This window comes from Tupaia chinensis, unplaced genomic scaffold (assembly GCF_000334495.1).
Source record: "Tupaia chinensis unplaced genomic scaffold, TupChi_1.0 Scaffold000360_1, whole genome shotgun sequence".
In the NCBI taxonomy this organism is placed as follows: Eukaryota; Metazoa; Chordata; class Mammalia; order Scandentia; family Tupaiidae; genus Tupaia; species Tupaia belangeri.
This window is the reverse complement of record NW_006159856.1, coordinates 2,434,852-2,461,395: the sequence shown is the minus strand read 5'-3', so window position 1 is coordinate 2,461,395 and position 26,544 is coordinate 2,434,852. Positions and strand designations below refer to the sequence as shown.

Genomic DNA, 26,544 nt, shown 5'->3' with positions numbered 1-26,544 from the left:
CCCCTGACTCCCCCCAACCACCCAAAGAAGCCTTTGTGGCTCCTCACACCTGGCCCATCCCATCCCCCTGGGATCCCCAAGGCCCTAGGCTGGGGCACTGACTGCCCCCCTCCCAGCCTTCAGCAGGGGAAGATGTTTTTCTTCATCGGCCTCACCATGGCCACTGTCCAGGGCACCTATGCCCGGCGGATCAGCCCTGGCAGGGAAATTGCAGCTGCGAAGCGGGTAAGAGGCTCCCCTCAAGTGGGTGGCAGGTGGTGCCCTGAGCTGTGGGAAGGAGGAGGCAGGCCTGAGGTCACTGTACCCACCTCAAAGGCCATGCTGCTGCTGGTGCCCGCTTTCCTCCTCATCGGATGGACGTACACACTGCCCCTGCTGGGCCTAGGGCTGCTGCTCTACTCCTTCGGTGAGTGGGTCCTGCCTCGGCTTGGTGTATGAGGGCCAGCCACTCCTCTGGGCTGACAGTGCCCCCAATATCTCCTCTACCTCTCCCAGCTGCTGCCATCGTGGTGCCCTGCCTGTCTACTGTGGTTGCTGGTTATGGTAAGATCCCTTCCCTTGACTGAGACCACCCTGGGTAGGAGGTGGCTGGCAGACACCAACCAGACCTCTCCCCACAGGCTCACCAGGGCAGAAGGGCACCGTCATGGGTACTCTGCGGAGTCTGGGTGCTCTAGCCAGGGCAATGGGGCCCATGGTGGCCGCCTCAGGTAAGAGCTAAGGGACAGCACTTGGACACAGTGGGTGCCCTGAGACCAGGCCCCTTCCAGTACCCCCGAGCTGCCTGGACCTGCTAATGCATCCGGGACCCAGTCCTCTTAATGTCATTTGCTCAGTCCTGCCACCCGAGGCTGGGGCCATGTCACGGGCCTGGCTAAACGCCTGCTGTCTCTGCAGGGTACTGGCTGGCAGGAGCCCAGGTCTGCTTCACTGTGTGCTCGGGGCTCTTCCTGCTCCCCTTCTTCCTCCTGTGCAAGCGGAGGCATCCAGCACAGGAGCTCAAGGCTGAGTAGCTGAGAAGCAGCAGCACGTCTCACCGGACCAACCTACCCTTTTCCTTCCTGCTCAGGGAGGAACCTGGAGCCAGGGCCTTTCCCTCTCCCTCCTCTAGGGCTGTGGCTTGAAAGCCTGAGTAGCTACCCTGGGCCCCGCCCTTTGTCACCTTCTAACTCCTCCAGGCTGGGATTATTTTACTCCAAAAAGGATTGGTGACTCCAAGGCTATGAGCCAGGCTTCTGAGTGACAAATAAAGCAGCTATTTTATACCAAGTGCCTTTAACCAGGATGCTACTCTGCTTCACCTGCCGCCACCAGTCAGGGGCAGTTGGAGCTAAAAGCTTGGGCTCTTTTTTTTGGCCTGTTTCCCCTTCTAGACGGCGAGGAGGGTCCCCTGCCAGGTAGTGGCGAGGCAATGGCCTGTGCCCCGCACCCTGGCAGACTGGGAAGGAGGGACCCTCAGGCTGTCCCCATTGCAGATCCCTCCCCATCAGACATAGCCACACAGCTATCTGCTGAGCCAGGGCAAGGATAAGACTTGGGGCGAGGAGGGAAGGAGTGTCATGCTCCATGGGCCCTCCCCAGCATCTCCTGGACAGCACCTTCAGGTTCAAAGGGAGGGACAGCAGCAGTGCAGGATTCGACAGCCCCCCCAGTCCACAGCTACACTCTGGGGACCATTTTTTTGGAACATAAGACAACCTTCTAGAAATCCTACTTTAAGGGAACAAAAATTTAAAAATTACTTCCCAGATTTAGACAAAGAATCTGCTTAAAGAAGTTTATTTGTGAGTAAAACATGTTACAATGAAGAAAGGACAGGACCTGACCTCCCAAGTCTATGTCCATATATGCAACTATATTCCATTGTTGTCATACAAAGAATTAAACTATAAAAGTGGAAATTAAAAGTCATTGCATATGTGGGATAAAAGGAGGGGAAAGGAAGAGTCCACAGTTACGTGAAAACTCTAATACCACCTGGGCATCAGAATGACACACACAGAGCAGCAGCGTGCCAATGCAGCAGGCCCTGCGGGTTCAGGAAGCTCAAAGCTGTGGCAGTGCTGTGCAGCAGCCTCAAGTGCTCTGGATTCCAAGTCAGAGGGACCCACGGTGGCTCAGCCCACCCGGCACACACCTGCACCCATGTCTGACACCAGCTAACCAGTGGCTTCTCCCCTGGTGTGAGTCCTGTCTGGAGCCCAAGCAGGCTTGCCTGTACCTAGCCAGGGTGGCACTAGGCAGCTCCTGGAGTAGGTCACCCTCTAATATTCCATCTGGTCACTTACCAGTTCTTGCCAAGCAGCTTCAAGCCCCTTTTTCAGAGATGCTAAGTGAAAATTTACAATGGTGTCAACTGAGGAGAGCAAGTAAGGGGCTCCGTGAACGATGTTAGGTGTTAGGTGGACCACCAGGGTAGACTGCTCCCTTGAGATTGCGTGTGTCAAAACCAGGGCATCTTTCAGGTTAAGTAAAAGTGAGACTAGACCCCAACTCAGTTCTAAAACCTCCCCCAAAGTAGGTGAATAGTATCGTGCTGTAGTATGCCACTGGCTCTAGAAAGAAAAAGCAAGCAAAAAGCAGCCTGTGTCTACAATTTAAAAACGCTGAACTGCAAACCTGCAGAAACAAAATTTTAGAAAGGACTCTTCCCCTTCCTGATATACCTTTAAGAAACTGAGCTCCTGAATCTGTTTTTGGTCGAGTGGAAATCAGTCAGACCATGCATAGCATTGGGGTGGGTGTACAAAGACCCATTTGTGGCTGGGGTTTCTGGTCCAGCAGCCACCCAAACCCACCTCTTCAACGCAACCACATTGGTGGGCATGCAAGTGTTTTCACAGGACCAAGGCTTTGTATACAGCAATAAAGTGAGATCATTAAGCAGATAATGCCAGCAGAAAGCCATGAGTCTGATTCAGTCACCTGAGACACCTTGGGGCAGAAGGGAAACCGAGCAGAGACAGAAAATGTGTTATTTCATGGCAGGAAGGAGAGAAGAGAAGGTAAAGGCTCAGGCGGGTGAAGCCTGTAACCAGAGCTGGCAGAAGCCACCACCTTCCAGCCAGGATCATGATTTAGCATCCCCCCAACCCTGTGGGAAGAGCATGTCTCCCCCAGAACCTGAGGCTGGGGGCTGCTAGCTTGGCTAACAATGTCTGCATTGGCCTGGTCACGCGCAAGTGGGGAGCTCTAGCTACACGGAGGGCTTGGCGTTTGCATTCCATTACACAAGAGGGCAGCACATGAGATGCATTGGGGCTCTGGCAGGGCCAGGTTGCTCAGACACAACAGGTGGTACAGGAAGGACCTTCAGGAATCACTCTTCTTCTTGCTTTTCTTCAGGAAGGAAGGGGTACGGAACTTCTTCTTCTTTTTGGACGGGGACTTGCCTGGAGACCCATCACTGCCTGGGTCCACAGCAGCCCCCTCCTCAGCTGCTGGGGAGGCAGCTTCTTCAGCTGCTGGGGAGGGGGCTGGCTCTGGGCTGGCTACAGTGGGAGGCTTGGAGGGGCTCGGGGGAAGAAAGACTTCCTCCTCCTTCTCTAATGTTGGGAAGCCAGGTGCTTCTGAAGGCTCATCAGGGGACAGGTCAGGGAGAGTTGGCTTGAAGGTGGCAGCATCACTGTCGTCTCCGGAAGTCGGCTCCTGCGGAAGGTCTGGTGGGTGAGGGGAAGAAAGACATGGTAAGGGCTCCTGCCTGAATCTCCAAGGAGCAGCTTGGGGTGAGAGTACCTAGCACAGGGAACTACCATTTTATTTTATGTATAGATTTTTACCAAGATAAGAAAAATCTATATATAGTGTATTCTACCCTAAGGCTGTCACTTATGTTAAAAACACAAACCCACTCTCAGAGCATTTTTAGCTCTTTCCAATGGACAGCATGCTGGCAAAATCAGATTTAGGCACGGCCTCAGGTCAGTCATCAAGACAATCTGCAGCCAGGCAGCTGAGAACAGCTGGAGTAGCACAGTGTTCCACACTAAACACCCCGACAGGTTTGTTCTATAATCTTCAGGACACATTTCAGAAGTCCTGAAATTAAATCTAAATTTGAGTCCATGACACCTCGTCTTTCCCAAGACCATCAGTCAAAAACCAAGAGTCTACTCCCAGACCCCATGTGTGACATACACATCTTATATTATAAAGCCATTTAGGCTGGATGTGTAATGAAAAGAGAGGAACTATAAGGTAAAGAGCAAGGGGCAAAAGAAAAAAGCTATCTTAGCAATTTGAACATCTAAATGTAGAAGAGCAAAATGTAATTTGTTTTAAAGAAAGCTGCTGTTGTGTGGTTTCCTCACTAACCCAGACAAACCCGTTTGTACATTTTTAAACAGTCTGCAAAGTTACAAGCAGGCAAGTTAGGCAGCATCAAACCTTTTAGTTAGTACTTCAAAATCAAGCCAAACATAAGGACAGGAGGGGGAGTCAGCTGAGCGCGGTTAGGAGAGCGCAGAAGGCTCTGGGCTGAACACTTAGTGTTGTAGTCTGGTGAGGCTGGAGGAGTCCTGCCCTGCTAGTTGCCCTCAGCCCCAGAATTCAATGCCAGGCTTTATCAGGAGGGGCCTAAAGGCTCCGCTCCCAGGCACGCCCACTCTGAGGGGTTAGGGTTCGCACTGCCAAGCATGCTGCAGTTATTACTTCAGGACAGGAGCTGCCAATGGGTGCTCAGAAGAATTTTTCTCACTTGATCAAACATCGTATCTTTTAAAAAATGTCAAACATCACCCTCTGCCCATCAATTCCTGCTTAAGCGAAGGTCCAAACATATCTGACTCCATGTACTGGGTGGCAGAATCCCTCCCTGTCTAAACCTAGTCAGGATTTATGTCTGATCCATCATAGCAAAAGCTTCCCACCAAGCCGTCAGATGAGATTCTTAGCTGAGGCCGAGGGTTCCCTGAGCACATTGCTGCGTGTGTGGGAGCCCTGAGGAGGGGCTGCTCCACCCCATACAGGCAGCCTATGCCGGCACAGTTCTCAGCAGACCACTTCCAGGATGGCCACTGAGCAACTACCTATAAAAAGGGGGCTTCTGTTCTTATTTGGAATAAACAGAAAACAAAACATAATAAACAACAACGAAGCAGGAGTAAGGCAAAGCACAGGGCATTCTGGTTAAAGAGCCAAGGGCCAGTCGTGGGCGGTACTTACTACGGTAACAGGTACTCTTTAGCACATCCATCTCCTGTTTGTAATGCAGCCACAAGAAGAGAAAAGCACAAGTAGAGAATCTATGCATTCAGTCACAGCCATTGGGTTATAGGAAGAAAGGCCGGGCCATTCTTGTAGAACACAGAACGGGGCAGGGAAGTGAGCCACAGGCTTCACAGGGGACACGGATATACGAGACCGAGGGACAGACACATCAACTGCACACCACAGACATGCGGTGTTCTGAGAGGCAATTGGAGTAGAGCACTCTCAGTGGGACTGATAAATACAGCCAGTCAAAAATCCTGCAGCCCCAACACAATGGCAGGCATTTCTAGGAGGGTGATCTACACACAGGAAGGCATGAGAAGTGTGCAAGCAAAGGACGAAGTCGACATTAGTAATGGCAGTGGGCTCCAGCCCAACACCTGCCCTCCCACCGCGTCGGGGCTCACTAACAAATCAGTTTTATTTCAAGTTACCCGAGACAACCATCATAGGAGAAAGGCTGGGCGAGTTCAGAGCCACGCTGGGTGTGGTTTCAATGCAAATGCACACTTCTTTATTAGTGTTAATGGAACTATTGCCACATTCAGTTGCCAGTACACAAAAGGCCATGCACCCTCCCACCTGGGGACAGCCACACACCCACCTCTACCCCAGAGCTCACCTTCTTCAAGCTTGACAGGAGTGCTGGGTGGAGTGTGGGGGATGGCAGACTGGTCTGGAAGGCTCTTTTCTTTCTGTTCTCTAGTCTCATCCAGATTCTCTACGGACACACAAAAGCAAGAACAGAGTAAGGGCTTTGGACACCACGAGCCTACACACTCTTCAAAGGCAGGTTGGTCAGTCCTCCCCGGGCAGATCTGGCTGCCTCAGAGAGGTTGCTGGGGCTTTTCAGGGTATGACCAGAGAGAGCAGGAAGGGCTGGATGTGTACTGAAAAGAGAGGAACTGTAAGGCAGTTAACAGCTGTCTCCTGGGCAGAGGGCCCCTCCCGCCATGTCTTATGATGGTATACATGAGGTCTGGGGGCGAACACTGCCTAGCTCTGATTCCTCTCTTACACGTGTCCGTTCCAACAAGGACCATGGACATGATTGTCTTCATCCTCTTTCCTGTTCCTGTCCAAAATAGGATGATGGAAGCTGCCTAAGGTTCAGATATTGATTTGAACTTCAGAAAAATTTAACCGACTTTGGATACAAAATTAATTTTGTTGTTGTTTATTTACTCAGTTATTCTATGCGAGAGAGAAAGAGGCACTCCCACAACAGTCCCCACCCCAATGACCCACCCACTGTGTCAGCTAGCTCAGGTCAAGGGCACACATGCACATGTTCAGCACGTGAGCCAGGACCTTTCCCCTGAAGGTCTGGCCATGCTGTCACTGCACCACCATTTACTGTCTATTCTTATCCCAAAGAGCACTCGCCTGAGCTGCCTCTGTGGCAGACTGGGACTGATGAGCTGCCCTGGCCCTTCTGACCTCTGAGTGAGGAGCTTCTCCCTCACTGCCCTAGCAACTTTCCCTGCCGAGCAACTAGTCCTGGTGCCGACATACATGTGTCTGCTCTTTGGGCTGTTCCAGGATCTGAGCGACCTAGATGTTTTCTTGTTTTGAAAAGGCTTTTACCACCCCTCTCACCACCTCAAGAGAGGTTCTTTAGCATTACTTTGGTTGGTTTGTGTATTTATTTATTTTAATTTGCTATGGGTGCATGTGCTCACATGGGGGGTGGAGGAACAGAGAAAGTCAAGGGGGATGGCCCTGCCACAGTCCCTTCTCCTCCATCCTCCTCGTGGGATTTTGGGTGCACACGCAAGCACCTACGTAGGGTACTTTTGGAGCCATCAGGTCTGAGACTCAAACCGCGCAACTGGCCATGTGGCATCTAACCACCTTAACCACTGCACTGCCTGCTGGTCCAGGAAGGAAAAGTACTGTCTGACTCAAAAACCAAAACAAGAAAACATCTAGGTTGCGCAGACCCTGGAAAAGCCCAAAGAGCAGATGCACGTATGTAGGTACCAGGACTAGGCCAAGTTGACACACTTTTTTTTTTTTTTTAAATATCCCAGAAATTTATTTCATGTTTTAGACATCAGAAATAGAAACCACAAGCCCAATTTTAGGACAGTTCTTAGCTTAAAGATTAGTCTCTAGTGAAATTAGGCCACTCCCTTAAAAAATGCTCAGTGTGTTGGAGCGACTGTGCAGAGAACAGCTGGTATTTAGGAGGGCATTTCATGTTCTGGTCTGTTGGAACATTTAAATACTTGGAAATAAAAAATATTCATCTTTGAAGTTTTCAATACTGGAAAACTTTCAAGTCTAGGGTTTATAGCCAGGAAGGGTGGCTTTGTGTTCCTTAAATTGGACTCTCTTTCCCACAAAGTTAATCTTCAGTTTTGGCTTCCATCTCTTCTGCATCATCATCTCCATCAACTTCAGCATTTTCTCTCTCAAGCCGCTCCAGCTGCCTTGCAAGCTCAGTCTCATCTATATCTGTGACTACCTTGGGCTCCATTTGAACGGTGAACACACCCCTCTTTTCCTCAATCTTTTCTTTGATAACAGCCATAGCCTGATTGAGAACAGAGAGGCCTTCCGTTCTCTCCAGGGTTGTCCTGGTCATCACATACCGAGGAGGAGCTATTAGGTTAATCTTGATGGGCATGGTTTCCGTAGAACAATTCAAACCTGCTCTCAGGGCTTCTTTTACAGCATCAATGCCCTCATAACCATAACAAGCCACTTCAATATCTGCTCGAATTTTGACAGCCTGTGGGGTCAAACGCCTATTAATATTGTTGATGAGTACTTCCCGTTCATCTTCATTTAGATCTAAGCTATCCAAAATAGATGGGTCTGAGACTGCATGCTTAAAGGCATCATAGGCACCATATCCAGGTCTCTTGTACTTGTCACCGAAGACCCAGGCAGTCCTCTGGAACAGGCTTTCCAGCTGTTCATCCTTGGTGTATTCTAATACCTCAGCAACATGACGAAGAATCCTATACACAGTTTTGGATTTTGTGAATTTGTCTTCATGTTTTATTGCTTCCTCTGGAGAAACTCTTCTTTTTGACAAATCAATATATCCTTTTTCTTTGTCCACTCTAATAACAACCACACATTCATTCCTTCCAATTCGGATGAGTTTGTTTATAGAACGGATACGTCTTCTGGACAATTCACTAAGAAGAATCATGCCTTCGATATTATTGTATTCCAGCAAGCTGACATAAGCCCCCATTTCAGCAATGGATCTTACATTTGCCATGACTACATCTTCCACCTCAGGAAATTTATGTTGATAAAATCTACAACTTAGACCTGGCATTCTGAGGTATGTGTGTGAGTCCCGCACTTGAGAGCTGCGCCGTGCTCTTTAACTGGAGACCTGACTTGATACATCCACACCAGCCGTCCGCCTCAGCGTGCCGACACACTTTCTTTAGTTATCACTCTAACATAGATAATTATGGCAAAGGGTCAGCCCAGGCTGCCTATGCCATTCAGAAAGTGATGCCAGAGGGCCAGCCCATAGCTTGGTGGTTAAGGCAGCTAGATCCCATATGGCCAGCTCTATGGTTCAAGTCCTAGGATTTGAGTCCCAGACCTGATGGCTTGAGAAACACACGGGGCACATGTGCTTAAAGTCCCAAAAGGAGGGAGAAATGGAGAAGGGACTGCAGTGTGACCATTCCCCAGAGAGGGTGCTTTCTCACTTTTCCCTCTGTCTTTGTCTCTCTCTAGTGAGCATATGTGCCTTTTGGCAAATTTTTAAAAATAAGAAATAAAAAAAAGAAATGAGACCAGGAAGGACATTGAGATCTGAGCACTGATACTGTAACATACAGAAAAACAATTCAGTAACAGTGCTTTACACAGCCCAATTTGAAAAGCAGCCATATAATGTGGTACTTGGTCTAAAAGGAGACTGAAAAGAACAAACCAGAGATCATCTTAGAGGCAAGGCACAGATCCCAGGACAACCTCTATGACCCAGGAGGATGTGGGCAGTCCCACACATAGGCCATTCCAGCAAGCCAGATCCTAGAGGCAAACCAGGGAGCACACTTAGATATCACCAAAAGGATCTGGGCTGAGGATACTGGCATGAACTTCCTGATGAAGAGACACCTGTGCCCCAGGCCTTCCTAATGCCAGCCCAGGATACTCAGTGCCCAGTGGACAAGAGGGCTGTCATCAAGAAGCTTTAGGAGCCCTTCTAGCACAGGCAGTAGGAGGCCTGCTTGTTTTGCTACTTCTCAAAATGTTTGTATCTACTTTTTTTTTTGAGAGGTTTTTGCTATAGGGAATGTGCGCTCTCCAGACAGACAGACAGAGAAACAGAGAGACAGAAAGCAAGAAATCACCTCCCAGGGGGAATGGCCATGCTGCAATCCCTTCTCCTTCATTCTCCTCTTGGGATGTTGGGCACGCACACACACGCGCCTGGCGTGAGTATAAGCCACCAGGTCCAGGACTCGAACCACAGTTAACTACAATGGAGTCCAGCGACATAGCCATTACGCCAACTGCTGGTCCCTGTATCTACTTTTTAAAAACTGACGTTTAGGGGCCAGCAGGTGGCATGGTGGTTAAAAGGTGCTAGATTCCAACATAGACAACTGCGGTTCGAGTCCTGGACCTGGTAGCTGGCTTTCTCGCTTTCCCTTTTTCTCTCTCTCTGGTCAAATTAAAAAATAACAACAACAAATGGAATTAAATAAATAAATCTTAAAAAAAAAAAAAACTGAAGTTTGAAACAACCTGTATTATGAGTTTTTTTGGTTTTGTTTTTTTTTTTTTGAGAGGTTTTTCGCTATAGGGCGCGTGCGCTCACCAGACAGACAGAGAGAGACATAGAGACAGAAAGTGAGAAATCACCCTCCACGGGGGATGGTCACGCCACAATCCCTTCTCCTCCATTCTCCTCTCAGGATCTTGGGCACGCACGCACACGTGCCCAGCGTGAGTTTTAAGCCACTGGGTCCGGGACACGAACTGCGGTCAACTACGTGGGAGTCCAGCGACATAGCCATTACGCTAACTGCTGGTTCCCGAGTTTTTGAGGCTTAGAGTCACTTACGTCCATTTCTCATAAAACTGTCCCATTATCATTTATGAAAACATGGCCATCTTTGTTAGTAAGTTACCAAGAGAAATAAAAGCCACAGTAGCATGTGGTCCCTCCTGACATGGTACCAGAGCAGTCAGCATGCTAATCCAGGAGCCGATGAGCCCCACACAGGGAGACCCTCTTCCTCTCCCATGTCCCTTCACAGTTTCTGGTAAGCAGGGTACTTCTGGTGAGGTTTAGCCTCATCTGGACAGAGGTCCTTCCTACCATGTTTTGTGACAGTACTCACAACGTCTGGGGATGGCCACTGCTTAGTACTGTGACGTCCTTTCAGGCTCAGTTCATCTGGGCAGAGTCCTTACACATAGCTATTCTAACAAGGATTATTGATATACGTTTAGTTTTTACAATTCCTCCCATTATAGCCTGAATGACTAAGTTGGACATGTTTATCAAAGAATGTTCTGGTCTTTAACATTTATCTTTCAAGTACCCACAGTCAGTACCTGGACTACAGAGAAGTTCCCAGAGCACTTTCTCCAGATTTGGATAATCAACCATGCCCAGGATCTGTGAGCACTCACCTTCCGAGCCCTTCTGCTTCCGCTCCACCTCCTTTCGGTATTCTTCCAGCTCACGGTCTGTGAGCGTGTTGAAAGGGTTGGGGCCTGTTGTGCTCACGATGACATGGGGCTGGTATTCTTTTTCAATGATGGCCTTGGAGGCTGTTACCAGCTCCCCCTGTGGACAAAAGGGATACCTGGTCCGCAAAAGCCTGGCCCGCCAAGGACTCTCCCTCCTCCCAAGCAGGCTGCAGGCAGGGGGGGCATGAGGCTTTCCAGGAGCAGACAGAGACCCTGAGACTGCACTGCCATGGCCAAGGCCTAGGCTGATAGGCAGCCTTACATGGAAGATGTGGAAACAAGCTTCAATGCTATAAAAGAAATGTAACCAGAGAAGGAATCTCGTGAAAATCCTTCAGGTTTCAGAAGCAAAGGCACAAAAATGCAGACCCAAGAGCACAGATCAGCCTAAGAGCCCCACAACTCCTCACCACCAGTCAGGAACAGAAATGGGTCCTTGGAGTAAGGGCTACTTGGAGATTTGCATATATTCAAAGAGCACAGAGAAGTTCTGTTCTTTTGACTACATATTTAGTTTATAACTAGCTCTTAGAAATCATCCCAAAACATTCATAGATAACAAAATGTCCCAAACACCAGTGTTTGTCTGATAAATTTGGAAAACTGTGAGCATCTGTATTAAATTTAAAAATGAGAAAGAAAGCAAGCACAAAAGTGGTTCATGGATCACACCCAATCTTAAGGAGGTGGCAAAGCCTGAGGATAGTAGGCGGTGCCAGCAGGTGGGACCAGGCAGGCAGCCCATAGAGGGTGTGCAGCACACCCCATGCTCACCTGCCACAACCCAACACAGCTCTGTGCCCCACAGCTCAGCCTACTTGAGGCTAGGGAAGAAAAGTAGCCCCCAGATGCTCTGGGAAGTGAGTCAGAACTCATGTGCAAATTACTTAATGACAGCTTTTAAAACCAAATGAAAACAGGGAGACTCCAAAACCATTTTGATGCCAGGCCTAGTTCTGTAGTGCCTGCCTCAGTGAGGGCCAAACAGCAACAGCAGCAGTGGCAAGTGTTCCTGCCACACCAATTTTAGGGGAATTCTGCTCATAAAGGCCACCTGCTCCTCAGGCAGAGGTCAGGCACCCAAGCTAGCTGACCAGCACTTAAGGGATCACAGCTCAGCACACCAGTACAGAGTGTCTAGAGCACTCCATGGCTGAGAAGTCACACAGACTCCCATGAGAGAAGGCAGGGCCTGCTGAAACAGGTAGTCCAGGTCCAGAGCCTAAGACTCACAGCTGTCTACACAGTCACAGGGAACCTTCTTTTGACTAGGCCTGACCGAGGCTGACTGGCTGTTTATTTCAAAACAGCCCTGTCTCACCAAGACAGGAAACTTGAATCCTCTTCTGCCACTCACTAGCTACTAACTTGAGTAAAGCTCCCTTCTGTCCACAGTTCCTTCCAGGTCTCACTTTTACTAGCTGAAAAAGAAACCCACTAAGCTGCCAATTGCTAAGATGCCTTCGAGCCGTGGCAATTCTATAAACTGATGGCAATTTGGCTAGCTGCCTCTGTATCCTGATTATCCCTGCCAATAAAGTGATGAGGTTTAACAGAAATGTTTACATTCATTTAAGTCAAATTAATTTAATTTACAATTAGTAAAGGGATTTTTTTAAAAATCGAGAACTGACTATTGCAGAGACATAGAAGTCCTTGTCCCATATTTTGATGCCCCAAAGGACAAGCAGAGCCCTTCTCATCCGGGGACAGATGGCCTTCAAGGGTCAGGTGACTTTCAAGGTGCACCACGGTGGGTTCCTGCCTCTACCGGCACAGGGCTTCCTGCTTCAAGTATTGGGCCATTGGAAAAGTCATGATGTATTTTTGCATAGAAAAACAGAAAAATACATGATGACTTTCCTGACGACCCACTATTTCAGCTATAGAACAAGTTGCTGTCAGACCATCTGTAAAAAGACATGGAGACAGACTAACCCTGGTACTCTGGAGGGAAAGAAACAGGGCAATGCTTGAGATTCGGAAAGAAATGGGCAACTTGTGGAACGCAGGCTGAGAAGAGGGGATAGGGCACAGCTGCTCCAACAGGCCACGTGGAGACTCTTGCTGTTTCCCTCCATGCCTAGTCACCTAACAAGAGCTTTAAGAGGCTTGATAACTATTTCTGTACCTGCCCAAGGCAGCTTAGGTGGAACCACAGCTCCACCTCTGAAGCACGCAAACCTAGGCTAGGAGACTAACTTCTCTGAGCATCAGTGTCATCTGTAAACAGCACTGCCTCAGATCAACATTGACATTTTTAGTGCTGGGCCATGCACATGCTACTTGCTCTAACAAGGTCATTGATAGAGTCCAAGCCTAATGCCTCTTTGTGTTTCTCCCACACAGCATGAAGGGTAGCAGAGGGTAGAGCCCCGGGCAAGGTGCAAATGAACATGGGTAAGCTCACACTACAAGGATCAAACCACAGAGTCCTTCCAAGGGCTGGAATGGCTAGCAGCATAGTTCTTCACATCCTCATTTCTAACCATTCAATCCTTGTAATGAACTCCAGAAGACAGTTGCAATTATGTCAGGTTACACAGTAGGATGTGCAGAAGCTGAATTCAAGAGAACATTCAAGTGGGCTTGGTATTCCTTCCTGAAATGATGATTTTTTTTGCCCCTTTCTCAGAAGGTCACAGCTGTACTGTGTGACTGTCTATCACCAGTGAGGCAGAAAAGACCCAACTTCCTAAGTCCCTAGGCCCCAATACTTGTTTCCTCAAACAGGAAACAAGTATTGATAAATTTGCTTCAGTGGGAGGGGAGGAGGAGTTTTTAGGATATAATCCTTCTTCATTTGGCGAGGAGAAATTCAACTTGCCAACAACGAATAGTACCAGGTCAGAAAGGAGCAAAACTGTCTGCATTTTGGGGTCCACACTGAAGAAAGTGAAATAACAGCCCCAGGAAAGGACATCCATGGAGTCAAAGCATAATCTCACCATAAAAATGCAGTACACAAAGCTGGAATGGGGTAAAGAACAAGGGTGCAAATACGAACTTTGGAAACAGGGAGGCTGAGAAAATAAAAGCTGGAACAACAATTCACACACTCTGTGTGTGTGTGTATATGTGTGCATGTGTGTGTGCGTGTGTGTGCATATATGTGCGTGTGTGTGCGTGTGTATGTGTGTGGCGGGGGGGCGGGTTCGCCATCTCTTTAACTGCAATCTGCATGCCATGGTATACTCTGCTAATCACGCCTGGATGTGTCACTCATGGGAGCACATTGTTCAGACTGTGGGCACCTACATCTATCTCTCCTAAGTGCCCAAGGTAGCATCTGGACACCACTGGGCCTGTGCAAAAGTAACTGGATGATGAAGCAGCTATAACGGTACCCTTTAACACCACTAACCAGGCGGCTCTCTCTGGAGAGCCCTAACAAGGTACACAGAAAATCCATTCAATGCACTCAGTACCAGAGACATGACACAACCTGACTCTGCTCCAGGGTGACAAAACCAGAGAGCTGCACCTGTAGGTTGGCTCTGGCATGACAACCCAACTGAGATCACAGACTACATTTGCCTTTGCATGTCTGAGATAAAGAATTATCACCAAACACAATAGCAATACCTTACCACCCAAAGTACCAAGACACAAAAACAAGCTGACAGAAAAGAGTAGCTAGAAGCAAATTAAGGACAAAGGAAAACAGGACTCATTGGATTAACACATAACTATACAAAATATTGGGTTGTAGGTAAAGTCATTATGCATTTTTGCATAGAAAAATATGTCATAACTTTCCTGAAAACCTAATAACATTATTAGCAGGAATATACAGTTTTTGGCAACTGTACTTGTACCTCATTGAAAGCATATTAAGTGAGAGACAGCACCTGGAGATTTCCTTTGAACAGAAGGTAAACATCACAGCTAAGACTCCAACCCACGCAGTTGGCCACATTGTGCCTGGGCACTGCGTTCTGTGCACTTTAGCCTAAATGTTTTGGGAAAGTTTCCTTCTACTTGACTAGTTAAACCAGACAGATCATCCACCAACCACTGGCACTACATCGACATGCACACAGAGAGTTGCAATTTTGGGTTTCAAATTTTCCTCTTTCTTCCCTACAACATTAAAAAAAATCATCTAGGGTTTTTAAAGGTAAAAATAATTACTTTTATCAAGAAGGGCTGAAAAGACCATTTTATTTTCCATTCCTCTAAAATAATATCTTTTCATGATATGACCTCTAATTGCTACAATTATTATTACATTTGGGATCAAAGCTGAGTAAGCAAGAATTAGAAGGCCGTGCAAGGGAGCTGCCACTGCTCACAGAATGCCCAGATGAGCTTATCTGCAATCAGTGTCTTATAAACTGCAAACTATGAAACCAAAATCATGCTCTAACTAAAGTCACATGCAGAACTCCAGAAATGTACCACATCAGTACTGGTCATTCCTTAGCAACAACTTAGAATACTGAAAATTGTTAAAATACACCATACCCAATGTTTTAGTTAAAAAAACAGAGTGGGCAGAACAGAATCTTCTGTATGATCTCACAAATAATTTAAAGATCTATTTCCAGCTACTGCAGTAACTAAGACAATGTCTGGAGAGGAGACATGAGGGTAGAGGGAGGGGAGGAGGGCAATGCGTCCCGATAGGTAGTTAAGGACAGAGCAGTGAGTACCTTTCTAAAAGAGAGAGACTTAGCAGGACTAAAGGTCTGCTCTGTAAGCTCGAGCCCTTCGATAGTTTCCGTACAGTCAGAGAGGGGTGCATCCTGCAACAGTAAACTGAGTCATCAGAGCACACCTGGCCCAGTCTTTGAAATATCAACCAAGAGCACAGGATGGAGCCAGCTCGGAGCATGCAGCAGGGACGGTTGTCAACAGTGAGTGCAGCAGTGATGACAGTGGCACGTGCAAACACTGAACAGAAAACTAGGACCACAGCTGGCCAAATTCAGGAAATGCAACGACAGTTATCTACCTCTGCAGAGTCAGGTTTTAAGCATTAGGTGGCATATTAACTTTCAGAGATAACTACTTACATAATTATCTTCGATGTGCCACTAGGTATGGTTGTTTTATAGAAACACATGTAAATGTGGACCACATTTACAGGTACCCACCCTTCTGCAACCCAAGCAGCACTTTATTACAGACAACAGTAAGTACCAAAACAGAAGTCCACTAAGCCCACCCTCTTCCAGCACCTTATCCAGTGTACTGTTACAACCAAGGAGAATCCAGGTCCCAGAGCTGTGGTGTACCACCCTCACACATGCATGCATTATATAGAGCGGGACTAGAGGGATGGTCATGGCCCTCGGCATGCTCATGTTTAGTCTAGAACTCAAGAAAACGTGGCTAAGTTATTTCTTTGTATACAGATTTTTAACAAAGATAACTGGTTGCCTAGAATACTTACCTCATCGTCACTCTCTCCCAATTTAAGAGTAACTTTGGAGCAGATGGTCATAAAGCCACCACCCACTAATGTCAGAGACATTCTGAGCTCTCACCTGGACAAGGCTCCTGTCCATCACTACACCACACAAAACCTGGGACTGAGGGCCAGCCGTTTTAATGTCTTGTAAATTCTGCTCTCGGATCTGAGGACAGGAAGAAGGAGAAACAAATATCAACAGTACAGAGAAGCCATACATAGCATAGCTGTGAGTCACGCTGCTTGGTCCCAGCTGTGTACAAACTACACTTTTTTTTAGGTTTTTGCTGTTGGGCGCGTGCACTCGCCAGAAAGACAGAGAGATAGGGATATAGAGAAAGTGAGAAATCACCCCCCAGAGGGGATGGGATCTTGGGATCTTGGGCACGCATGTACACATGCCCGGCATGAGTTTAAGCCACCGGGTCTGGGACTCGAACCTCGGTCAACTACATGGGAGTTCAGCGACATAACCATTATGTTAACTGCTGGTCCCCAAACTACACTTCTGTTCTGCTCTGCCCCATGATGGTAAGACGGCCCAGTATGTCCTGAGTAAATGTTCTGAGTGATTACCAGGCCTGCTTGATGGCATTGGTCCAACCTGCTTAGTAGGACATGTATATGCAGGGATGTAAAGACTGACTATTCCAGATTTTCTACACCTCCAAACAGCTTTGGCAGAGCATAGATCTTCCACTGTACTTACTAACTGGGGGAAAACACTCTTGGGTGCCCATCTTCTACTGATAATGTGAACACTGAAAGATCTCATATTCTGATAAACCAAATGCTTTTCAAACTCTTCAAATGAACCTTGAAAGGCAGGCTGGATAGCTTCCAATCCTCCCTCCATGGAGCAAATATCAGTTCAATCATCAATGGGACCCAGAGAGTCTGCTGCTGACATACCACACTGCTAGCCAGGACAGTAGAAGCAGTATAAAGAGATGACTTCAATACACACTGGTGACACTAAATGTCCTCTGCTAGAAGCAAACACACCCTCTTCCCCTAAAGAAGCAAGCATCCCTTCCAACCCCACACCCACACTTCCACCAAGTGCTGGCAGGACGCACCTTGTTCCTCATCTCCTGGACCTCTTTTGGGTTAGTGTTCAATGGAACAAACAGGTTAGGGACAGCAGAGGTGGAAGTTCTATGTCCATCCTCTTTAGTCCACTGTAATATCAAGAACAGTTAAAAAGTCAGGATTATAACAATAATAAATGACAACATAGCATCCAATCTGTCCAACTTATCTCACACCTGGTCATGCACTGAACATCACAGAGAGGACAGAACCAATGACGCATCTCTGGGGTCACTTGGCAAAGTCACCATGGGAGCAGGGCGTACCACATAAAAACCAGTTAATGGTAGAAGTCAAGAGTCATGACTGATCTAAGAGCCATCTGGAAGGCCCAAAGAAAATCTGGGACACAGGCAGGTTGACGACAGAGCCAGGCCCTGTAACACCTCAGGCCAGTTGGGGAGGCCCCTCAGAGACCATTGGTTCACCGCTCTGAGAGTCATCCAACACCAAAGCCAACTGTAAGCATGAGATGACAGGATCATGAGAAGCAATGTGAGGCTCCTACCCAGGGGCAGGTAAGGAACTGGTACTGTGAGGCAAGAGTGGGCATCACCAAAGTTTTGCATGAAAATAAATTAATGATAGCGTCGGAATGCACTGTTTACATAACTACTTCAACCCAAGAAAATTACCATATGAGCACTTATACAGTAGCTACCTGGCAGAGAGTTTGGTGATGTCGAATATTTTATATAACTTAATACTTGTGAGTGTTACAAAAATATCCCAAACAAACTCGAAGCGCTTCATGAATCCTTAATTAAAGGCTGTTTTAGTTATCAGTGCATATTGTCAACATGCTGTATCTTTTACTCATAAAGTTTGTTTGGGTATCCAATTAAACAGGAGATTTTTTAAATCAAATTCTAATTCTTAGCCATAAATAGGCACTGAACATTAAAACAAGCCCAGCTTAGAGAGCAAATGTTATGCCTTTCAGAATATTTTCGAGAGGCAATAAGATAGCCATAAACCATACCACTTTAAAAAAAAAAAGCAACAAAATCGTCAAATGCTTAGCCACTGTGAAGGAGAGTGTGGAATGGGCATGGAGCTGTGGGTACTCACTGATGGTTATCTTCTCAGATAAAAACAACTCCAGCGTTTTATTAAAAATAATTTTTAGTCAATACATTAAAACAACAACCTCAGAAGTTTGGACACATTTGAAAAATTAACAACAATTATAAATTAAAATATACCAACCTGAGATCACTGCATGGAATTTGTATTATTACTCCAGAACAATAAAAAACAAATTTAAATGCTGAATAAAGTCTCCCCTTTAATGTTCACATTGACTGACACGCCTGATTTTTTTTTCAAGCTAACAGTAAATAAAACTCAAAGCTGCTGCTGCACACGCACATTGAAAAAATTCATCACAGCAATTCAGCAATATGTATTTACACATCAATAGATTTTAAGGCCCATTCCATTAACAAGTAAGACAAATAGAAAATAAACAAATGAAAAAAAAGGGGGGGGGGAGAGGGAGGCAGGGTGGGAAGGAATGGGGATAAGGAGAAATGCACTCTAACGCTCTGAGCCTGGCCACAGTCACGCAGGGCCCCTGCCCATGTGACCAGCTGCTCAGGAGCACAGAGGCCTCTCACCAACTGGGCTTCGGGATACCACCAGAACCACCTGGGGAAGACAAAACTTTTTTTTTTTTTTTTTAATAAATCTATTACATAAAAGTTCTATCATGAGGAGAAAAGAAAGGCCCACTTTGCTTATTTGGTTGCTCATTGTTGTAGGAACAGCTAACCTAATTTCAACTGAACTCCTATAAAACTAGCCATGCATCGAAAAGTCAGTCCCAGCCTCCATCTTCTCAAAAAGATGTGACACGAGGGCTTTTGGAGATGGGCCTCTCCTACACTTTAGTATAGGAGCTAGGTAGACTGACAGTCAAAGGCTAGGTTACTAGAGGAGGAAAGACCAATCTTCAGAGGAATGTTTCTACACTAGGACACCAGAGCACCCTTCAGGGCCAACAGTATCTCTGAGCAGCATTACTACTGAAACAAAGCACCCGTTGCAGCGTCTGTCGCTGGTGCCTGCAGATGGCCTGCGCTGCACTTGGGTCATGCCGCACCCAGCAGGAGTCAGAAGAAGACTCACCACTATGGCCGTCTACTCGCATGCAACAGTCCATGCAGAGGGCAGCTGGCTGTGAGCATTCGGAGGCTTTGGGATACAGAGCAGGGAAGCAAAGCTAAGGAGAAAGGATAGGGTCAGTGGAGATCACATCAGAAAGCCATAAAGAAAAACTGCTTAAGAAATGCTGAAGACTTAAAGAAGAGACTTTAGTGATTTGATGAAACCACTGGTGTTTACAACACTGAAGTTTGTGACTGAATTTTCTTTTTGTGCACAATGTGTTAAGAGTCCTCAAATACAATATGAATTAAATGAGAGCTCCTACTTTTAGATTAATTCGTGTAAGTTACTTAGTATTTTTGCTATGTATGGAGTACAGTTATGATGAAATTACTGAAGAGGTACATTATATCTTAAGCAGTTTCAAGCAGACGGTATTACCCGAATTTAGCTAATGCATAAAGCAGATTTAGAGTTCAGACCAAAAGAGAGTTAATGAAGAAGGTTCACTTTATATCTGGGTCAGAAGGGCTGAATTCCCAAAGCCTCCGAAGCCCCAGCTACCCAACTCGCTCTACATCATCTAACTATGAACAGTAAGGTAGGCACAGACCAAGCAGTTGGTAATACAGCTTGGCACGCAGACACCGGACGAGAGAGACTGCAGCAAGGGTTTCACGTGATCGTGTGTAATGTTCGTCCACACCTTAGTCTTCGACTTGGGACTGCTTCCATTCTGCCCTTCCTCAGAAGCTTCATCCCCCCGGCCAGAGTTCAGCCATCTTGTCTTCTCTCGCTGCTGCTTCTGAAAACTGTGTCTGAGAGGGGAGCAAGTGCCTGAATCACCGTCACTAGCAAAGGAGTAACCTGTGACACTAGCAGGAACCTCCACATCGCTGTATTTTTTAGATTTCTCTCTCAGAGCTGGGTATCGATAAGGGTAACCAGTTCTGTAGCCCTAGGGTTCAAAGAAAATAAAAGACAGTCAACATTTCAGATCTCAAAACTTGAGTTTCACTCTGGAAAATTATGTGGAAATACATTCAAAAACTGAGCATACACATACTCTACAGCTCAGTAACCCCACTTCTGAGTATATGCCTTTAGGAGTACACATGTTCACCAAAAGACAAGCACTAAAATATCAACAGCAGTACTATGTTACAACTCTAAGAATACTCTATTACTAAATGCACAATGTGGGTAACTCACAAATATGACATTGAATGAAAGAAGCCAAATGGAAAACAATACATACTGTGTAAGTCTACTTATAAAAAAGTACAAAAGAGGCAATATCAGTCTCTGTTGTTAGAGACAAGAAAGAGGTCACCAGAATATGGCTGAAAGGGGACCTGAAGTAGTGAGGTGCTACTAGTGTTATTGTTTATTTGGGTGCTAATTAAAGAGTCGGTTCAGTGTTGAAGGCAGAGTTTGCCTTTATCACACTGCCTCAGCCTTCCAAGTAGTTAAGACACAAAGGTGTGCCACCACACTCAGCTTTGCAGGTGGTCTTGGAATAGAACCCAGCCTGTCATGTAGCCTCAGACTGCTGTGCAACAGCATTTACCAGTATTTCTTACTATGGCTGGGCCAACAAACAATTTTTATTTCTAAAATTATTGCTAGAGGATGCATGTACTCATGCAGAGAAAGAGAAAGGAAGAGGGAGAAGGCACTCCCCCATGGGGAACAGTCACACCACAATTCCTTCTCCATTTTTTCATTCTATTGGAATTTTGGACATGCCCACACATGTACCTGGCATGTTTTGTTCCAAGTCACCAGGTCCAGGACTAAAACCATGTGGGCAGACATGTGGGAATCTGGCTGCCTTAACAATCAGGTCACTGAGGTGGCCTGTAGTTTTAAATACTAACAAACTGACACTTATGTGTACAATCCTGTTTATGTATTATATTCAAGAAGAGGCTTTATCATCAAGTGTTGGCACCATTCTTACCAGATTATCGAGCATCCGCATGAGGGCTTCAAATTCTTGCTCACCAATCTGCCACTTGGGAGGCGATCCGGTGCCTTCCCCTGTCGGAGACCCCGGGGAACGGGATTTAGCTTTGTACTTCCCAGGATCCAGCAGGACTAAGTTGTCGGGTCCTCCAGCACTGGCCAGAGTTCGAACCTTTTCCAAAACAAGCAAACACAATAGCTTGAGTTCCTTACTGAGATCAAGAGGATCAGGTTATAGTGTGAGATCATTTAAACAGAAATTTAGGTTTCAACAGAAATCAAATCACTAGAGTAAATGCAGGATAAATATTGATAAGACTGATCATAAGATTGTTTTCACAAGTTTTTCTTTAGCATGGTAAAAATACTGAGCACTGTACTTGGCAGAGAAATGAGAAAACAAAGCACTTTTAATGATCCTATGTAAGGACCTAGACATCATTACCCCACAGATATAAGTCACAGAGAAGTGGGAGGAGTGTGAACTAGGGTTGACTAGACCTGGCATAAGGGGCACTACTAGCAGTGAGACTTCCCTGGATCTGCTTCTGCTTCTTTTTCTTCTTTTTAAATTTGCCAGAGGGTGTGTGTGCCTGCCAAGCAGAGACACAGGGAGAGGAGAAAGCAACCTCCCCAACGAGCCATGGTCACACCATAATCCCTTCTCCTCCATTTCTCTATCCTCTCAGGATTTGGGGCATGCATGCACATGCGCCTCACATGTTTTTCAAGCTGCCAGGGCTGGGATTCGAAATGTATGGTCAGCCATGGGATCCAGGTGCCTTAGACACCAGGCCACAGTTAGCCCTGCATTGCTTTTCCAAAAGAAGTGCTATGTGGATCAAATGAAATAACCAGGCTTGGCACGCACCAGTAATCTATAAACAGTAGTGACTAACATATTTGAAAAATTTTTAAAATTAGGAATGAAACACGTTGTAATTCTTTGTCAACTTAAATTGGTGAAATGGCATTTGTCCTAGTCCATTTCCAAATCTATGCTCTCACCGTGGGCAAAGGGATTGTTCCAAGACTCACTCTTGCTATACAAATCTCAAAACTCTTTGTGAACCCTGGAAACATCTAAATAAACTGATGATCAAGGCCTAGCTGCAATGGTACACACTACTACAATGCTATGCTCTGAAGACCATAGGGGAAGCCTGAGTCTAATTCCTGGTCCAACCTAAAGCTGCCATGACACTGCATGCCTGTAACCCCAGCAACTCAGAAGACTGAGGCAGGAGAACTGTGATCTCAAGGCTGGTCTGGGAGCTGAGCATGGTGGCATACACTGGGAGTCCCATTTGGGAGGCTGATATAAGAAGACCCTGACATGGTGAGATACTATCTTTAAAAAATAAAAAATAAACTGCAGACTTAATGGAATGGCCATCACCTACCTGGATCTCACATGCAACCACAAGGTTATGGATATAATAGAAGGCCTCCTCCACACTCTCTCCAACTGATACAAGCCCGTGATTCCGGAGGATAAGAACCTGAGGGGGAGAGCATGAAGGCTCCATGGAATTCAGCAAAAACAATGATACTACTTTTTCTTCTCTCTGTAATTTAAATATCAGATTGCATGCCTACTTACCTTGCTTTTAGGCCCCAAATTTTTCTGAATCAAAACTTTTTCTTCCTCATCAACCAGAATGCCATGATAGTCATGATAAGCCACTTCTCCAAGGGAAAGTGCCTCTGGAGAGATTGGCAACAGGCCACATTTCATCGCAGAGACCTAAAGAACAAGCAGTCACCATGAAGGAAGGAAAAGTCAGAATTATACACACTGTGACTGATGACATGCTAAGTGCTTTTCTCACATAAATTAACAAATGGAGGAAAATGTTAATTTTGCTCTTTCTTAGATATAAATGAATCCATGAACTAGAGATAAACCTGAATTTTGGTGCTCCCCATCAATTCACACTAAAAAACTCATACTAAAAACAAGGACTATCACTAAGCTGAAAGAGCTTCAGAAGCAATTCTCATCTTTCTAGGATGATTCTCACTGATTATAAATGTTGTGTAAGCTTAGACTGAATGACACAAAGAGCCCTGGGTCTAGTGTGTGAACTGTACAACAAACTCTCTGAGGAGACACTGTATTTCAAAAGAAAATGTTCCAAGTACTGTAAGGCTTTTGTGTGCTTTTGTTAGGTTGTAGGTAGATCAAATCACCAAAAATTAGATAAAGGGAAATTTATAAAAGTTTAGGATAATTTTACTAAATAACTGCTCTACATTTAAGATCGAGTCTCAAAGTAAAAAATCTAAGTGTTTAGATAGCCCTTAAGTTTTGTTGTTGTTTTTGCTAATAGGCATAAGCACTTGCTAGGGAGAAAGAAACAGAAAAAGAAAGAGAGAAAGAAAGTACGCCCCACGGGAAATGATCATATCACAATCCCTTCTCCTCTCAGGATTTTGGGCATGTACGTGCATCCAGCATGTTTTTCAAGCCACCAAGTCTGAGACTTGAACCTCACACTTGGCCATGTGGGATTTAGCTGCCTTAACCACCAGGCCACCAGCTGGCCTGAAAAACTTATTTCAAGAAAGGCAAAACTGGTGATAAAACTTTTATTTTTAATCCAATAAAAATAGGTTTACAGACTTGTTACAAGGGAGGGCAATTCAGAGAAAACGTAAAGAGAACATAAGTCACTCCGAGAATAGCACTCACCGCAGCCCCTGCTGGTGTGTGTATGTGCACAATACACTTAACATCTGGTCGTGCAGCATAAATCGCAGAGTGCAATGTGAAGCCAGCTTGATTTACTCCCAGGTTAGTACTTCCACGGTCAACTACATCTCCTTGTAGATTGATCTTAACCTGAAAGAAAAAGTTTAAATGTCAAAAGGATTCAAATTACCTTAACTAGAAACTATTTAAAATCAAGTTTAAAATGTTTCTAACTTCTGAAAAATTTTCTCTAACTGAACTAAAACATGGGTTCTCTCCTACTTCTTGGGTCTTCAACTGGATTTTAAGATGGTTAATGATCTAATATAACCTGCACATACATGAAGCCGAAGAGCCAAACATGCTTACCAAACTGGATGCTGTCACTTCACTGTAAAGAAGTCCAAAAGGTACAATGAGGAAGTGTTCCTGTTCGGAGCTCACTCTGGTCTGCGTAGAAAATGACTAAGTTAGCTCAAAAGTCCAGCTGAGGGGCCAGATGGTGACAGAGTGGTAATGCAACTGGATCCACATGGGAAAGGTCCTGGGTTTCCTTCTGTACACACCAGATACCTGCACACATGTGCCCATGATCAGGGCTGGCTAAGGCTAAGGGTGGATAGTGGCAAGAAGACCCTGTTGAGAGTGCTGCCTCTCCTCCTATTTTCTCTCTCCCAGAAGAGATCAACTTTTTTAAGTTTGCTATAGATTGCATGTGCTTGCTGAAAAGAGACAGAAATCACCTATGGCAGAATCACTATGCTCACCATGGGGGCTGGTTGGGCAGTTCTAATGATGAGGATGCTCACCACACCACATTCTGCCTCACTGACAGCCTATATATTTTTACAAGACTTTATTTTCCCTTCCATGAAATTCCTTTTTTGTCTTTTGTACATTTTACATTGGTTGGTCCATGTCTTACTAATAGTTCTTCATTCTGAATTAAAAAAGAAAAATTCCTAGACGACACAGGTATTCACCAGACAGTGGGGAGGTGGGTACTATCCCAATGAATGATGGTTACACCGTAATTCCTTCACCTCCAGTTCTCCTTTCAGAATTTTTCATACTTGTCTGGCATTTCTTCCAAGCTGCTGGGTCTGGGACTCAAACCACACAGTATCAGCTTTCTTATCCACCATACTGCCAGCTGGCCCCATTATTCTATATATTAATTTCGGTTCACTACATGTGGGACAAATCTTTCAGATATGGTTTTTACTTTCACACTCTTTATGACGTCTTTTTTCTTTCTTTCTTTCTTTCTTTTTTTTTTTTTTTTTTGAGATATTTTTGCTATAGGACACATGCGCTCAATGGAGAGACAAGAAAAAACAGAGATGGAAAGAAAGCAAGAAATAACCCCCCAGGGGGGATGGCTTCACCACAATCCTTTCTCCTCCAGTCTCCTTTTGTGCACATGTGCACGCATGCCTGGCGTGAATTTCAAGCCACCGGTTCTGGGCCTTAAACGGCAGTGGACTATGTAGGAGTCCAGCTCAATGGAGAGACAAGAAAAAACAGAGATGGAAAGAAAGCAAGAAATAACCCCCCAGGGGGGATGGCTTCACCACAATCCTTTCTCCTCCAGTCTCCTTTTGTGCACATGTGCACGCATGCCTGGCGTGAATTTCAAGCCACCGGTTCTGGGCCTTAAACGGCAGTGGACTATGTAGGAGTCCAATGACATAACGATTACACCATCTGCTGTCCCACTTTATGGTGTCTTCTTTTTTTTTTTTTTTTGCTATAGGGCGCATGCGCTCACCAGAAAGACAAAGAGACAGAAAGCGAGAAATCATCCCCTGGGGAGATGGCCATGCCGCAATCCCTTCTCCATTCTCCTCTCAGGATCTTGGGCACACACGCCCGGCATGAGTTTAAGCCACCAGGTCCGGGACTCGAACCGCAGTAGGCTACATAGGAGTCCAGCAACATAGTCATTATGCTAACTGCTGGTCCCTGTGGTGTCTTTTAATGACAAGAAATCTGTTTGTTTGTTTTTTTGTTTCTGGTTTTTTTTTTTTTTTTTGGAGAGGTTTTTGCTATAGGGCGCATGCGGTCGCCAGACAGACAGAGAGAGACATAGAGACAGAAATCGAGAAATCACCCCCCAGGGGGGATGGTCACGTCGCAATCTCTTCTCCTCCATTCTCCTCTCTGGATCTTGGGCACGCACGCACACGTGCCTGGCATCAGTTCAAAGCCACGGGTCCGGGACGCGAACCACGGTCGACTACGTGGGAGTCCAGAGACATAGCCATTACACTAACTGCTGGTTCCCCTGTTTTTGTTTTTTAAGAGAGGTTTTTGCTATAGGGTGCGTGCGCTAGCCAGAGAGACAGAGAGACAGAAAGCGAGG

The 26,544-nt window shown here is 46.0% G+C and overlaps 2 protein-coding genes and 1 pseudogene across 14 annotated transcripts in view; 1 reads left to right on the top strand and 2 right to left on the bottom strand.

The window, feature by feature from the left end:
- The window catches only part of SLC75A1 (solute carrier family 75 member 1), a 6,966-nt gene extending 5,696 nt beyond the window's left edge, over positions 1-1,270 (top strand). For all 3 annotated transcript variants that reach the window (XM_027773589.1, XM_006152922.3, XM_027773588.1), the window contains 5 exons: positions 117-225; positions 316-406; positions 496-543; positions 621-710; positions 898-1,270. In XM_027773589.1, the coding sequence (XP_027629390.1) occupies positions 117-225; positions 316-406; positions 496-543; positions 621-710; positions 898-1,013 (454 nt within the window). In that variant the 3' untranslated portion in view covers positions 1,014-1,270. The remainder of the gene's footprint in view (positions 1-116; positions 226-315; positions 407-495; positions 544-620; positions 711-897) is intronic.
- Positions 1,271-1,763: 493 nt separating this feature from the next.
- The window catches only part of ADD1 (adducin 1), a 100,884-nt gene continuing 76,103 nt past the window's right edge, over positions 1,764-26,544 (bottom strand). For 3 of the 11 annotated variants that reach the window (XM_006152923.2, XM_006152924.3, XM_006152925.3), the window contains exons 5-16: positions 24,549-24,629; positions 24,180-24,329; positions 23,088-23,231; positions 22,888-22,986; positions 21,480-21,656; positions 20,130-20,474; positions 17,395-17,496; positions 16,392-16,481; positions 15,555-15,647; positions 10,840-10,996; positions 5,834-5,932; positions 1,764-3,659 (exon numbers count right to left, since the gene is read on the bottom strand). In XM_006152923.2, the coding sequence (XP_006152985.1) occupies positions 3,313-3,659; positions 5,834-5,932; positions 10,840-10,996; positions 15,555-15,647; positions 16,392-16,481; positions 17,395-17,496; positions 20,130-20,474; positions 21,480-21,656; positions 22,888-22,986; positions 23,088-23,231; positions 24,180-24,329; positions 24,549-24,629 (1,884 nt within the window). In that variant the 3' untranslated portion in view covers positions 1,764-3,312. Of the gene's footprint in view, positions 3,660-5,162; positions 5,198-5,833; positions 5,933-10,839; positions 10,997-15,554; positions 15,648-16,391; positions 16,482-17,394; positions 17,497-20,129; positions 20,475-21,479; positions 21,657-22,887; positions 22,987-23,087; positions 23,232-24,179; positions 24,330-24,548; positions 24,630-26,544 lie in introns of those variants that run through there. The other 8 variants (XM_006152929.2, XM_006152927.2, XM_027773587.1 and 5 more) reach the window with 8 other exon arrangements.
- On the bottom strand, positions 7,364-8,667 carry LOC102476622 (eukaryotic translation initiation factor 2 subunit 1 pseudogene; annotated as a pseudogene).